This window comes from Rhipicephalus microplus, unplaced genomic scaffold (assembly GCF_043290135.1).
Source record: "Rhipicephalus microplus isolate Deutch F79 unplaced genomic scaffold, USDA_Rmic scaffold_41, whole genome shotgun sequence".
Lineage (NCBI taxonomy): Eukaryota > Metazoa > Arthropoda > Arachnida > Ixodida > Ixodidae > Rhipicephalus > Rhipicephalus microplus.
In genome coordinates this window covers 1,621,776-1,637,417 of record NW_027464614.1, presented here as the reverse complement: position 1 = coordinate 1,637,417, position 15,642 = coordinate 1,621,776, and the positions used below count along the sequence as shown (strand labels likewise).

General features: G+C 43.1%; 1 protein-coding gene across 1 annotated transcript in view; it reads right to left on the bottom strand.

The window, feature by feature from the left end:
• LOC142787002 (pancreatic alpha-amylase-like) overlaps nt 1-3,847 on the bottom strand; it is a 50,054-nt gene extending 46,207 nt beyond the window's left edge. Inside the window, exon 1 of the mRNA XM_075884618.1 lies at nt 3,417-3,847. Coding sequence (XP_075740733.1) covers nt 3,417-3,608 — 192 coding nt within the window. The 5' untranslated portion in view covers nt 3,609-3,847. The remainder of the gene's footprint in view (nt 1-3,416) is intronic.
• Between the last annotated feature and the right edge of the window lie 11,795 nt (nt 3,848-15,642).

The following is a 15,642-nucleotide window of genomic DNA, read 5'->3' as shown; positions in this document are numbered from 1 at the left end:
TGCTCAGTGCAATAAATGGCGCTCTTGCGCAGACGTAGGTAATGACTTTACGGACGTTGGGTACGTTGAACGAGCTAGAACTCATAATTGTCGGAAAGATGTCTTCGCAGCTGCATAGAAGCTTGCCACTGAATAGAAAAGCTACCTCGCTATTTTCAGATATGCTTCTTTAACTTATAGAATATTTTGGGCAATTGCAAATATTGTGGGTTATGTTAGTACAACTATATAGCCTGAAAACGGTTTTTTTTTGCTATGAAATATTTCTGGACTCACTCAGTGACGCTACTGCTGAATTTAGCAAGGCCATTCCAAATCAGATATGCATATGTACTCAAGTTGAGCACGACATATCGTGGTGTACAATTTGTAGAAGACTTTAGAAGAACCGGATTCTTGAGAGATGTTGAGACAACAGTAAGAGAACGAAGGCCTCACATCGCAGCACATTTAATGCAAGTTGAAAAAATTCAGCATGCTATCAAAAAGAACACCAAGTTCCCTGATCTCATAAAATTTACATAACGACACAGTATTGACAGCATAAGGAATGGAAACGTTGGACGTTTTGCGAGATACAACAACAACAATAATAATAATATTAATAATAATATTAAAATTAATAATAATAATAATAATAATAATGATGATGATGATGATGATGATGATGATGATGATGATGCACTCATATAATTCTGACATGGTCGAAAATATCTGCCCACATTGAATGAAATGCTAGTATTCAGGTGCGCGAGTGTGCACCTGAATAGTGCGCGCAGTTTGGTGGGTATGTACCGGCATACGTATCTTATAGGTAAATGCACTACAGCGTTGGTGTTAAAAGGATATGTTTGCAAGTAGTTTTAATCATTACGCGCCTGCACAGAAAGGGGCTTGATTGATTGATTGATTGATTTGTGGGGTTTAACGTCCCAAAACCATTATTTGATTATGAGAGACGCCGTAGTGGAGGCCTCCGGAAATTTTGACCACCTGGGGTTCTTTAACGTGCACCCAAATCTGAGTACACGGGCCTACAACATTTCCGCCTCCATTGGAAATGCAGCCGCCGCAGCCGGGAATCGAACCCGACACAGAAAGGGGCTGTTTACATAATGTAGAGTTTGGCGTAGGCATCACGCCAGCCCACAAAAATGTGTCATACTGATTGTAATCGCAAGGCAATGTTTAAGCTAATGCTGATGACGGCACGTGCGCATTAGTGACCTCGACCAATTAGTGGCACACCCACACCAAATAGAAATTTTGTGAACTCAGCAGCCTACAGTAAATGTTGCTATAAAGCTTCAGCATTTCATTACATGGTCCATTATTGTGTATCACGTGTGAGTCAGTTGCACCTTTCTTAACGTACACGTGTATGACGCGAGATTTATTTGACGCTTGCACACATTACACGAAAATAATTGTTTACTAGTGCAATCATAAAATTTTCGATAAATGTACTACGTGCACAGCCAGGAACATTATACGTAGCCAAAGGAAACGCAAGATGTAATTTTGCAATAAATTAGTACAACTTCCATCTAGAATGTAATCATAATAGTGCCTGCAAGTTGCATTTACGTAAGTTCTTTTTTGTTTTTGAAAGTACTCCCTTAAACATTGCACTGCACATGTAAATATGGGAAATGGCAACTGAAAGCAATCGCAGATGAGGGGTCAACAGGATTAATTAAAATCTTGCTATATGAAGGGAGCATATAGCCATCAAAACCTTCAAATAATCAGAAATTTTGTCTACCGATGTGGAAGCTCAACGTGCACTGAAAGTACTATTTCTTGTTGCCACTCCAAACAAGGCATTAATGTGAACAATCAAGGTTGCATGCATTTTGTTTTTACATAATACTTTATAGGATTGCTCTATAATATTAGCGAGGTTCGGAAGCTTCAATACGTTTGTGACCTGACACGATTCCTTCCTCGTATAACATGTCTGCTCTCGAATACATTATTTACGTCGTATTAATTGCAACTTATTGTTTCAAACCTAAATGTCATGAAAAATGTGCGAGTTAAATTAAACGAATTCATGCATGTATGCATTTAACTGAGTTGCAACTATCACTTACACAAAGCTGACGTGAAATTTCGCTTTTTTTGCATGGCAGAAGCAACATATATAATTAATACTCCTATTGTTGTAGAAAATAAGCAGGTCAGCTTTGTGAACAAATTGTTATATATTGCAATCCGCATAAAAGTGTGATCATGGTGCTAAATGTACACAAGGTTCATTCCTTATAAGGGAGCACTTTCACATATAAGGATTCACTTGATATGTTATATATGGTGTGGCCATGCATTATTATGGCCGGATTTGACTCCTTTTATGGGCCAACCGCGTCATATATGGCTGTATATAACCCCATACATAAACCGACTCCGCCAGATATACATCCGTAGATGGTATATGGAAGCCACATATGCTGAGATATATGCTTATATGTGGCCACATATAACCTATATATCAGCCATGTATGGCAGATATATATATATATATATATATATATATATATATATATATATATATATATATATATATATATATATATATATATATATATATATATATTTGAAGGTATGGGATATGGCACAACGGGAGCGTTGTCAACAAGGAAAAATATATTTTCCAACAGTTTAAGGAGGGGTCCTCCCTTCATCAGGGGATGAGTTTTACTGACATGAACTTCCAAGTATAACTCATCCCCTAATGAAGGGAGGACCCCTCCCGAAACTGTTGGGAAATAAATATATTTATCCTTGTTGACAACGCTCCCGTTGTGCCATATCCCATACCTTCACGAAGACTAACTGGCCCATTCAATTATTACTCCCACTGACTATATATATATATATATATATATATATATATAGGCAGGCATGGTGGTTGAGTGGCCGTAGCGTTGCATATAGTCTAGTAGATCCTCCGTGAGCGGTCACAACGTGGTTTATTTCGACGTTTCGGCCTAGAGTCTGGCCTTCATCAGGAATGATGAAGGCCAGACTCTAGGCCGAAACGTCGAAATAAACCACGTTGTGACCGCTCACGGAGGATCTACTAGACTATATATATATATATGAGAAAGAAGTGTATACTTAGGGCTTGTTTTCCGTGTTTGGACACAATATTAATCAGATCGAACGCGGAATTCGGAGGTCGTAGGTTCGATTCTTGCTCACGGCAAGTTATTTTTTCACCCACATTTCTTTCTTTCTATTTAATTTAAAATGGTTCTAAGAACTTCGCCTATACATTTCTTGGCAATACTGTCTGCTAGATCTTATATATATATATATATAAATATATATATATATATATATATATATATATATATATATATATATCCTGAGAAAGAGATGCGGAAATAATGAGTGCGTTAGCAACTTGCCTGAACACCACCATAGCCGCGCGGTCCAAGGAATGTCTCGCATTCTTCGGCAATGTCATCAAACCTCCACTCGAACAAGTGCACGATCACGCTTCGACCGGGAGCCATGTTTGGCTCCTTGTTGCTTCCATAGACGCTGTTGCAGAAGATCCACAGCGCAGCAGTCAACCGTGTAATCTCAGATGGCCCCATCAATTTGTTTGAGCGCCGCCGTTGTACACTCCTACACAGAGATCGAAAACCCGATGTTGAACTCGTTTTGTAAACGCGTTTTTGCTTGCTTGATTACTTGTTTTTTTGTTTTTCCTCCAGACGTCTATCCCGAGAAAAAACGTGCGATTTATTCTTTGTTTTCTTCGATCTGTAAGCTATACCTGCAGATGTCTCTAGGTTTTCAGTGAGAGACGTCAACCATTCCGCCGTAAAATGCGATCGTACTCTCCAGGTGCCCCTTTTCAAGGTATTCTGGAGTGTTGCGGACAGGCTTCTGCTTATCGCAACACGCGTGTATCAGTTATCACTGAGAGACTCATATTATCTTCACCTGGGTGTGCGTTTCTGCCTCGTGATTCGATAACGATTATCAATTTGGCAACCCCCTGCGGCGGGATGCCTCTCTTTTGTGCAAAATCGTAGAAGTAGAGGAAAAATAAACAAGTATAATAAACTATTTAAAATAGCTTTCTTCTGCTTGTTTATTTTTTCTCTGCGATGAACCTCCTCCAGCTGGCTCACTTTATTGAAAGCTCTTAAGGCAAAGCTTTGTTTCGCTTCTGTCTGTCTAACCGGCGGACACACATTATCTATACGTTCAACCATGCTTCTGGAAATACAAAGGAAATAACGGACACAAAACGAGGACGTGACCATATTTCAGGTTATCACTCGTTTTCCCCTGCCGAAATATTGCTTGTGTTCTCATTATTCATATGATTGGATTCAGACTTTATCAGGTACTTCCTTTTATTAGGGTCTTGAATGACAATAACGAAGCTCTTATTTGTACTCTAAAGCAAGTTACCAAGCACTTAAACTGTACCGCGACAAATATGAAGCATCCGTAACAGAACGCAGTGCATTGATGATTCATAGCATTCGGATAACTGCTTCAATAATTGTCTACCGAACTCTTCTTAACTATTTTTATTTCAAGTATAAACAGCATTATTATACCAGATAAATACTACGGGTTGCTGCTGTAAGGTTTTAATTTGGTATTGAGGGTGTATGCACATATTCACAACCAAAATACTTTTCGCAGATCCCAGCTACCTTGTGAGTCGATGTTATAAGCATGCGCATGCAACGTGAATGTGTTTAAAGTATTTATTGAGGGATTCATTATATAGTGGAGCCTAATATATGCACAAGTCGAAGCCTAGAGACGCGCTGAACAGACTCATCTGTTTTATATTAGCGGTTGTTTGCAGTTTCAAAATGATGCAACATCCACGTGGACATTAGCAACACCAAAAGCGGTAAGCTGATATAAAGCGCTCGTGTTCGCGCTGGCACTCACGAGGATGGTAGCCCTTAACACTGCTACGCAAATCTATTTCAGCGGATGGCGCTTAACTATAATGGAGGTGAACACGACATGACGGCTGGATCATAGGAGTGCATATATAATGTTTGTAAAATTATACAGCCGCTATGGCAACCAGAACTGACGTTTCATGAACATTAGAGTCTCTTTGCAAAGTGTTTTTTAGGTCTGGCGTGGCTGTATGATAGAATACTTGATCGCCACAAAGAATTCCAGGATTAGATTCCTGCTGTTTGCATTCGTTCGGTCAGTGCTGCCTATTTAAGCCTTTTTTCAACACTGAAGAGTTAAAATTGACTATGCGAGTACGGCATTGATACCATTAGCTAAAGGGCCAAGAGAGCTAAAAGTCAATAGATACATAGATAGATAGATAGATAGATGGATAGATAGATAGATAGATAGATAGATAGATAAATAGATAGATAGATAGATAGATAGATAGATAGATAGATAGATAGATAGATAGATAGATAGATAGATAGATAGATAGATAGATAGATAGATAGATAGATAGATAGATGCGCAGATAGACGCCAAAAAGGTTTGCAGTACACAAAGAAATGATTGGAATTTAAAATACCAGAGCGTTTTGTTTCGTCCCAATGATTGTGACAATACATACTTCGTAATGTACTGGAACAAATATTGAAAAAACAAATCTCCACAAATACACACACCAAAAAATGCAGTTGTTCTAGTACGCGAAAACATTCTTGTAAGAGATCACTAGTTTGTGAGTACTCTATTGCATTGCATTGTTTTATGGTTTGCGGCAAAGATGTTCATTTTCTAATATGTTGCATGACACATGATGTTCTCTTGAACTTTGAACGTTTGTATTACATCGTTATTTCAAATAATATCAAAGTTGCTTCAGTCTTAGTACACACAGGTACGCCAAGAAACAGGAAGGGGGGGCATAAGCACGGGTTCCTTCAAATGAATTGCATTTCAAGTTTCGCCCGGGTATGCCCATGAAATGATGGTTCAAATGAACAGAAGCTAACTTTAACGTATCCGGTGCTAGCTTTGTGAAGCATATCAAAAATAAATCCCTGAGAGTGGCCGTTTGAGAACATGGTCCATGATTCTCGTTCGTCCAATTACTGGTTCTGTTGTTTTCTGCACGTGTTATGAAAAAATTTGTCCCCGTCTGTGCTTATATTGTTTAGCAAAACTCGCCCTCTTTTGAGACCTATGTAGCGTATGCTTGTACTTGGAGTGACACATACTCGTGTTCAATATTTTTGTATGTAGGGCGTAGTTATCGAGAATTTCACACTCCGTGGTTCTATTGCACACAATAAAATGGTTACGTTCCTTTGAACGTTTGTATTACACCGTTATTTCAAATAACATCAATGTTGTTTCAGTCTTAGTATACACATGTGCGCCAAGAATCACGAAGGGGGGGGGGCATAAGCACAGGTTCCTTCAAATGAATTGCATTTCAAGTTTCGCCCGAGTATGCCCATGAAGTGACGGTTCAAATAAACAGAAGCTAACTTTAACGTATCTGGTGCTAGCTTTGTGAAGCATATCGAAAATAAATTCCTGAGAGTGGCCGTTTGAGAACATGGTCTATGATTCTCGTTCGTCCAATTACTGGTTCTGTTGTTTTCTGCACGTGTTATGAAAACATTTGTCCCCGTCTGTGCTTATATTGTTTAGCAAAACTCGCATTCTTTTGAGACCTATGTAGCGTATGCTTGTACTTAGAGTGACACATACTCGTGTACAATATTTTTGTATGTAGGGCCTAGTTATCGAGAATTTCACTCTTCTGGTTCTATTACACACAATCAAATGGTTACGTTCCTTTCGCGTAGCCTTGTTCCCTCCTCTGTGTGCTTCGTGTAAGCAACACTGACACCTAATTATGCACCGTCATTGTGCCACACCTATACTTGCCTCTTTCATGTGCCCACACTGTGCACGCACCCATCCTATTCCTGTGTTGAAAAATGACAAATATTGAGTGATGCTACTATTTGGTTGTTCACTCTGTCTGGGCTCAGAGGCTACGAGCCTTATGGACACGAAAAATTTCGACTAATGAAAGAAGTAACCGTTGCTGACAGCGCAGCACCAGCACGAGGGTGAGCCACAATTTACGAGACAAGGGCTTTAGTAATTATTACGCTGGCCTCGTAAGCTATGATGTAGCACTAACAGCTTCTTTGCAACGCACAATGTTTCACCTGAACAAAGGATAGGAAGGCATTCATACAACCAATTTATCTCGGCTAGAATTTCACAGTTTCATCGGCACTGACTCTGCGATGATATTTTAACAATGTACACGCCTCGTCAGCATGCGCGACGAGATGTATTGCTCACAGGTAGTTCACCCACAAGTATGAAATTATTTTGCCAGCCTGCTTTGCTTTTCATTCATGTTTTACGACGGAGGCTGAGGACCTGGAATACTCACGTCAGGGTCGCTTTATCATGAGGGAATGTGCGTGCGTTTGTAACTGCAAAGTTATTTAAATGACCTTCAATAGAAAATCTCAAAGGCGAGGTGATGAGTGTGATAGATTTGGTTAACACAACATCTACGAGATACCAATGGCAAACATAGCCGGGAAAATTTTAAGAATCAATAATAACGTACACGCCTCGCGACTAAACGAGATGTGGAGCTCTTCGCGACGATGACACCAACTCTGAATAATGTAAACAAACCTACTTCTCAAGTTTTTGTTGGCTGGTTGCTGGCACTTCAACTCGGCAAGAGTGTGGTACGAAAACCACGAAGCTTCATTCACGAGTTGACAGAAATTCCATTGGCAGCTTCGCGAAGCGTTCAGTAACCACAAACAGAAAGAGAGAGCAGAGCAGGCACCTTCTTCGTGGTTTCAAATGCCGAACGAGAGCGTCGTTGTGTTTGTAGAAGAGATGTCGCGACTGTTTCAACGGGCTGACCCCCACATTCCAGAAGACAAAAAGGTGCGCCTGCTAATGCGAGGCGTACAGGAGCAGCTTTTCGCGGGCCCTGTGCGCAACCCTCCTACGACTGGGTCGGAGTTCATACGTGAAGCCACAATTATGGAGCGCGTGCTTCAGCAGCGGCTGTCGCAGTGTGAACGTTAGACGGCCATGTCCAGTACATGCTCGCTTGTAACAGGAGGTGATAACAGGGAGGCCCTCACAGAACTCATACAGCAAGTTGTACGCGATTAACTTCGGAAATCTCATGCATCGTCCTCTCCGAGTATCGCTGCTCTTACGGACGTCGTTCGTAACAAAATCAGGCAGTTCGTTCATTCCTCACCACCATCTTAAGTCGAACCTCCCACGCTTTTCTACGCGGATGCCCTACGCGTCTCTTCGCCATCGACGGCACATTTCGTTCATCCACCTGCCCGGACCCTCAGACGCTTTCCAAGCCCAGCCCATCGCCTGCCTTCTTTACCGATATTTGTCCTGGCCCGCGGAAGTCCATCGTCTGGCTTGCACCCGACAATCGTCCTTTGTGCTACCATTGTGACGAAGTTGGACACATGTACCGCGACTGGTACTACCTACGAATAGGCCTACGCGAATTCCACCCAGATGCCCGTTGTTCCCGCTATGGTGAGCGCCTGCATGAAATTTCGGATTACTTGGAAGGTAGCCGTCGCGCTCCTATCCCGCCACGACGACGGTCACGGTCACCATCACTTTGTCCGTCCACATAAACGCACCGCCCCCGACCCGCCTTTGGGTCCCCTGGTGTCAGTGGTGCAAGCCCACGCCGGGGAAACTGTGAACGATGACGTCCGGAGGTGAGGCCGCTGTCACGCGAACCGACAAATACCCTCCGCCGCTGCCTTAAGACATGTCGTTAAAGCCTGTTTCTAAAACCATCAACAGAACGTCCGCTGCCATTACCATTTCCGTCGATTGGTATCTGGTGACTGCGCTTGTCGACACGGGAGCTGATTACTTAGTGATGAGTGCTTCATTGGCCACCCGTCTACACAAGGTGCTGACAGCGTGGTACGGCCCTCAACTAATCACTGCTGGAGGACACCTCGTATCCCCTATAGCAAGGTGCACCACCAGACTTGAGATTTGTGCGTCGGCTTTTGTAGCGTCATTCCATGTACTGCCCAATTGTTGTTGGCCGGTCATTTTGGGCATAGATTTTCTGCAAGAGTATGGAGCGATAATTATTCTGCGTGATTTGTTCGTCAGTTTTGCTGTGTTTCTGCAGATTTCAGCATCGAGAACGAACATCGTGACGTGGTCTTACGCGTAGTTGCTTTCGTCACGTTGTCACCTCGCAGTAGTAACCTCATGCTTGTTGAGTGTCCACGGGAGCAGTCAATTACGGAGATCGCCGAAGGTAACCTCACGTTATTGCTTGATCGGGAAGTCGCCATTGCTCGAAGTCTCGTTCAACTCCGAAATGGCCAGTCTACGCTTTTATTTAAGAACTTCAGTGGCAAATACAGGCATTTTGCGAAAGGCACAACCATAGTTTACTTGAAGGCATAAGATGATTTGGACGCCTTCCCTTTGATTACGATGATCTCGACAGAGAACAGCTCCGATACTGACGTGGCTAGTCGCCTCAATGTCAATAACCAGTTGGAATAACCTAAGAGGGCAAGGCTCCTCAGTCTCCTCTCATCCTTTAGTTAATGTTTTGCCACTACGTCGAAAGTCTGGCAGACCTCTCTAACGAAGCACAGAATTATCACTGAGCCCAATGTCAAACCCGTGCGCCAACGCGGTTACCACGTGTCGCAGAAGGAGCCGGATGTCATCCGTCATCAAGTGAAACAAATGCTCAAAGACGACGTAATTGAACGATCGACTAGTCCTGGAGCGTCGCCAGTTGTTCTGGTTAAAAAGAAAGATGGTTCACTATGATTCTGCGTCGACTACCGCAAACTGAACAAGATAACAAAAAAACACGTATATCCTCCTCCCCGCATTGATGACTTCTTGGATAACCTGCCGCACGTCCGTTATTTCTGTTCCATGGATGTCCGGAGAGGATATTTTCAGATTGAAGTAAATAAACGGTACCGAGAAAAAAACACTGTTTATTACACCTGACGGTCTCTATGAGTTAAGAGTTCTCCCTTTTGGCATGTACTCCGCTCCAGCCACATTCCAACGAATTATGAACACAGTTTTATGTGACCTGAAGTGGCACTCATGTTTAGTGTATTTAAACGACGTAGTCGTTTTTTCTACAACTTTTCAATCACATTGATCGGCTTGAGGCAATTCTTCTGGCTATTTGCACTGTCGGGGTCTCCCTGAAACCGGAAAATTGCTATTTTGGATATGAGAAACTCCATTTTTTCGGTCACATTGTCAGCAGCAGTGGTGTTCGCCCCGACTTTGAGAAGGCTACGGCAGTTGCTTTGTTACCGATACCGAGAACAAAGCATGATGTGCGCCGCTTTCTGGGCCTTTGTGCTCATCACCGCCAATTCGTGCAGAATTATTCAGAAATCGCCGAACATCCACAACAACTCGTCACGGACGACGTCGCCTTTGTCTGGGGTTCCAACAATATGACGCTTTCCGCGACTTTCAACAACGCCTACAAACGCCACCGATCCTTGGTCACTTCGACACCGAAGCAGACGTGGAAGTCCGTACTGACGCAAGTAACCTTGGCCTCGGAGCTATTCTCGTGCAATACCAAAATGGCATGGAACGCGTCATCGCCTACGCTAGCCGCACGTTGTCATCTGCGGAGAAGAACTACTCGACGACTGAAAAAGAATATCTTGCAGTTGTATGGGCCAGAACGAAATTCAGGCCATACTTGCACGCCCCTTCCGAATAGTCAGCGACCAATACTCTCTCTGCTGGCTAGCGAATCTAAAAGATCCTTCAAGCCGTCTCGCCTGATGGAGCCTTTCGTTACAGAAATTCAATATAACAATGGTTCACAAGTCTGGCTAGAAACACACCTACGTTGACTGTCTTTCCCGCGAACCCGTCGAGATCGCTGCAGAAGACAAGAATGAAGACTTTAGCTGCCTTGCTATTCTCGCATCAGTAAACCAAACTGAGCAGCAACGCGAAGACTTAGAACTACAGCCACCAGTCGAGTACTTTAAGAGACGTCACCGACAACCCTCAGATCAGTTTGTACGTATTTCCCATGTTTCTGTCTACGCCAAGACAACCTCTACAAGCGCAACTTTCACTCAACGAAAACTGTTTTCCTCCTCGTCGTTCCTGCAGGTTTCCGCGAAGATGTTTTACGTGCTTGTCACAACGAGCCATTGTCAGGGCATCTTCGCTTCCCACGTACTCTGGCGCGGATTAAGGACAGATACTACTGGCGAAACTTACAAAAACCGTCCGGCAGTACAAGACATGCACAACTTGCCTGTGCCGCGAAAATTCAACGACGAAACCAGCCGGTCTGCTTCAGCCTTTACGACCCCCTCACGCACCATTTGAAAAGGTCGGGATAGATTACTCGGCCCATTTTCAAAGTCTACGGCTGGTAACCGCTGGATTGTGGGCGCCACCGGCTACTTGACCAGATACTACGAAACACAAGCCGCCCAGCGAGCAGCTGCTTCCGACGTGGCTGACATTTTTTATCAAGAACACTGTTCTCCGCCACGTTGCTCCCACTGTCGTCATCACAGATCATGGTACTGCTTTTACGGTACAGTTGGTCCGAGAGATCCTGTTTCTGAGCGACACGATGCACCAAACAGCAACAGCGCACCACCCGCAAACTAAGGGCTTAACCAAACGCCTTAACAAAACGATTGCAGAATACTGTCGATGTATGTCGCCAAGGATCAGAAGAATTGGAAAGAAATCCTCTCGTATATCGCCCCGTATACAATACGGCCCTGCAGGAAACCACCGGCTTTGCTCCTTTTCGTCTTGTTTACGGCCGCGACCTCACCACAATGCCTGACACCATGCTGCAAACCACCTCTGCCGGACATAATTACCCCGGACGCAGATGCATTTGTTCAGCGATCCGAAGACGCCCGGCAGCTGGTGCGCTTTGGCATTTTAACGCGGCGAAATCCAGATTCTCACCGCTAAAACACTCACCACAGAGCAGTAATAAACGAACCCGGTGACCTAGTCTGAATTTTGACTCCTATACGTCAACGTGGACGTTGAGAAAAATTATTATGTCGGAACTTCGGACCATACCTAGTTCTTCATCGCATTGGGGAAGTAAACTACGAAGTTGTCCCAGCTGACACGTTGCACCGTTCTCCTCGGACCAAGCTCCTCGCATGTGGTTCACGTCTCCAGGTTGAAGCTTCACTATTCGCGATGACTGCAAGTCAAAAACTTTGTGATGTGACACTTGCTTTCAAGACAAGTGTACAAATTTTTCTCGCTTCTTTTTTTTCACCTCGCCCTTTTTTTCTCAATGCACACACACATTTGCGACTACCCTTTGTAGTTTTTCAGAGCAATGACATTCATTTGATGCCTCTTTTTTTTCTTTGGGCAGAGTGTAATGCGACGCTGTCTTGGTGGCAGAAGAAAAGAGCGAAGAAGTGAATGGCTGCTGTGGCTGAGTAAACAGTCGTCCACTTTGAGTTCCTGTCTATCGTTTCCTCTCACGACAATATGTATAACACCTATCATGAATATTTTGCCGTGTCGGTAAACTGGAATATGGCAGCAGCCAAGCTGTCGCTATGCTGCTTTTATTCTGCCAGCCTCGTTAGTTGTTTATTTCAATGCACCTATGTTGCAAAATATATTCCAATTCGGTGTCGTCAGGCTGAAAGGGCCATCCTGCTTTGTCCTGCTGCAGCATGGCCATTACAACTTGTGGAACCTGTACAAGGAGCTTCAGTAAATACGTCCAATATTATTAAAAGATTAGAGAAAGGAGCACCTACGAGCTACCTGCGGTGTTTCTTTTCCTTTGGCAGAATCAATCTTCAAATTTTTACAAATGCCAACTACTGCAGTAACTATGAGAATTCGCACAATTATCTCATTACCTCGCGGAAACTGCCAGTCGAGTCAAATAGGCGAATTCAAGCCCTTCCTAAGAATATTTCTAGCCACTTTGAAATTTCGGATATGATCCAACTGGTAATCACCGATGAGCGATGAACTCTCGCTCATCGATCTGGTGAAACCAAAACCGACGCACCGAGCTGCGCATGTACCATTCACAGGCACTGCGCCGTGCTCCCGACCGGGTTGCAGAAATTAGCTGCCTTTTCTCATCTTCTAACCACTACCACCACCACCATTCACTTCGAAAACACCCTTAATGACGACACTGTTTTCCTCGCCGTTATCTACCGTCAGTCTATACACTTCGCTTCGTGACAGCTGATTGACGCTCACATATTCTTCTTCCTCAATGCGAGGGCCTCAAGTAGCCCACATATGCCTCCTTTCCGTAATTTTTAAATAGTATTGGACGCATTTCATGAAGTGCCCTGTACGTGGGCCTATATACTACGGTGTAGGTAATCTTGCATAAGGCATGCGTGCCAGAAGAAACTGCAGACATTGCGTAGGAACGTTGAGTTCTGATTCACACTTGGCACATCAACGAGTACCATGCGCGCAAAGCTTCACTTGTCTTACCGGATACAAACACAGGTAGCCCTCTTTTCGTCACCAGCTACCCTCTCGAGTGTTAGCGGGTATTTATCTATCAAATAAGAAAACAAGATGTCGCAGCTGCAGAGTCAAACGTTGTGCATGATCTCTTTCAGCCCTTGCTAGCATAATATTTCCGTGGCCCTACCGATAGCCCCCTTTCCAATGCGAGTGAGGTCTGAGACTGAGGTCTATGAATGCCGTCTTCATTGCTGATTAGTGGTCTCTTACGGAAGCATTTGTTTCAAGTGATGGGCGCACCTTATTGAACGTGTGGAAATGCATGTGGTGAATAATCAAAGCGAATGTTCGCCCTGTTGGGGCAGCCGCAGCTTTCTACCCTTCCGCAACGTTACCGCAGAGTTGTCAACTTCGTAAAAACATCGGAAGGTCGCTTTTCAACTGACCGGCAAAGACAGTGCCTCTCAGCAGTGTTTGCGCGCCTCGAGAACCAGTCATTTTCTGAGCATTCAGCCTTGCGATGTCTGAGTGATCAAGTTTCTTGCCACAGAGGCGGTGAAAGTTTTTGCGAAGCATTCGCCTCGTTCAATACTATTAAACTCCTCTGCGCTTGTGTTTCTACTTACCTCCCTGCTCTCTAACTTTCATCTTGTTTACTTTTCTATCTACGCAAGCCTCGTCTCCAGTCATAACCATCATAATCAACAGCCTGATGACAACGCCCGCGGTTATCTTGCCCTCACACTACGCGCCCTGTCCATGACCAGTTCTTGATTTCGATTATGATGTTCTTAACACCCGTTTGTTCCCTGATACACACTGCTCTTCTCTTGTCACTCCGCAAGTGTGCAGGGTAGAAAATCAGATATTTATTTTTCAGCCAATATTCTCGTATTTCTGTCTTATATTTTATTTACTTTATTTATTTATTCAAGTACCCTAAAGGCCCACTAGGGGCATTACGTTGAGGGGGGGGGGACATAAACAGAATACAATTTTTTCAGAGCATGAATAATTGCATGGTAGTACAAGTATATATATATATATATATATATATATATATATATATATATATATGTATATATTCAAATAAAGCAAATATGAATGAAAGTAACAGGGCTGCAAATACGTTAGTAATGCTGAAATAAACAAAGAAAGCTCAGTTATTGTAGCAATCCTGGAAGGTAATTTATTCCATTCCTTTTCGATAAAAGTAAAGGCAAATTTTTGAATTTTTCTGTACCGGCGAAGATAGGGTTGACTTTGAAAGACTGATCGGTGCGACTAGAAGTATAGAGTGACGGTGAAATATGCGTTTAGGCAAATGAGGTGTTAGAGTGATACATGGTATGGGAAAAGGATAATCTGGAAAATTGCCTGCGCACAGCAAGGTAGGGCATATTCAGCTCTGCTTTCAAAGATGAAGCGCTTCGAAATCGTGACTGTGATGATAAGATAAACTGAGCTGCTTTATTCTGAGCGGCTTCTAGTAGATTAGTATGTGTGATCTGGTGGGTATGCCAAATGATTGATGCATATTCCAGTGAAGGGCGCACAAGGACATTATATGCTTGAAGCCTGGTGTCCCTCTCGGCTAGATATAAACGTCGTTTCAGAAATCCTAGTTTCTTCTGCGCTTTGCAAGTAATGTGTTCTATGTGGTCAGTCCATGTTAGTTTTGAATTCATAAGGACGCCGAGGTATTTTACCGTTGTAACTGAGTCTATTATTTTATCGTTTAGTACACAAGCATTACATTGTGCTTTCAAAGCAAAACTGAATGCCAAGTGTTCAGTCTTTCCTACATTAATTTGTATCTGCCATCTGCTGCACCATTGTGTTAGCTTACGAAGGTCAAATTGTAGAGCTAAAATGTCGTTAGGACCAGCTATTTTTCTGTATATAATTCAATCGTCTGCGAAAAGGCGAATTGTTGAATTATTATTTGATGTTATGTCATTATTATACAAGAAAAAAGCGGACCTATTTTTGTTCCTCGAGGGACACCAGACTTGACAAGTGTTGGACTGGATATATAATCATTTGTTTGAACTACCTGAGAAAAATTATTTATAAATTCTTCAAGCCATCGTCTTGATTTATCGTCAAGATCGAGGTTGCGTATTTTTAGTGTTAGTCGTT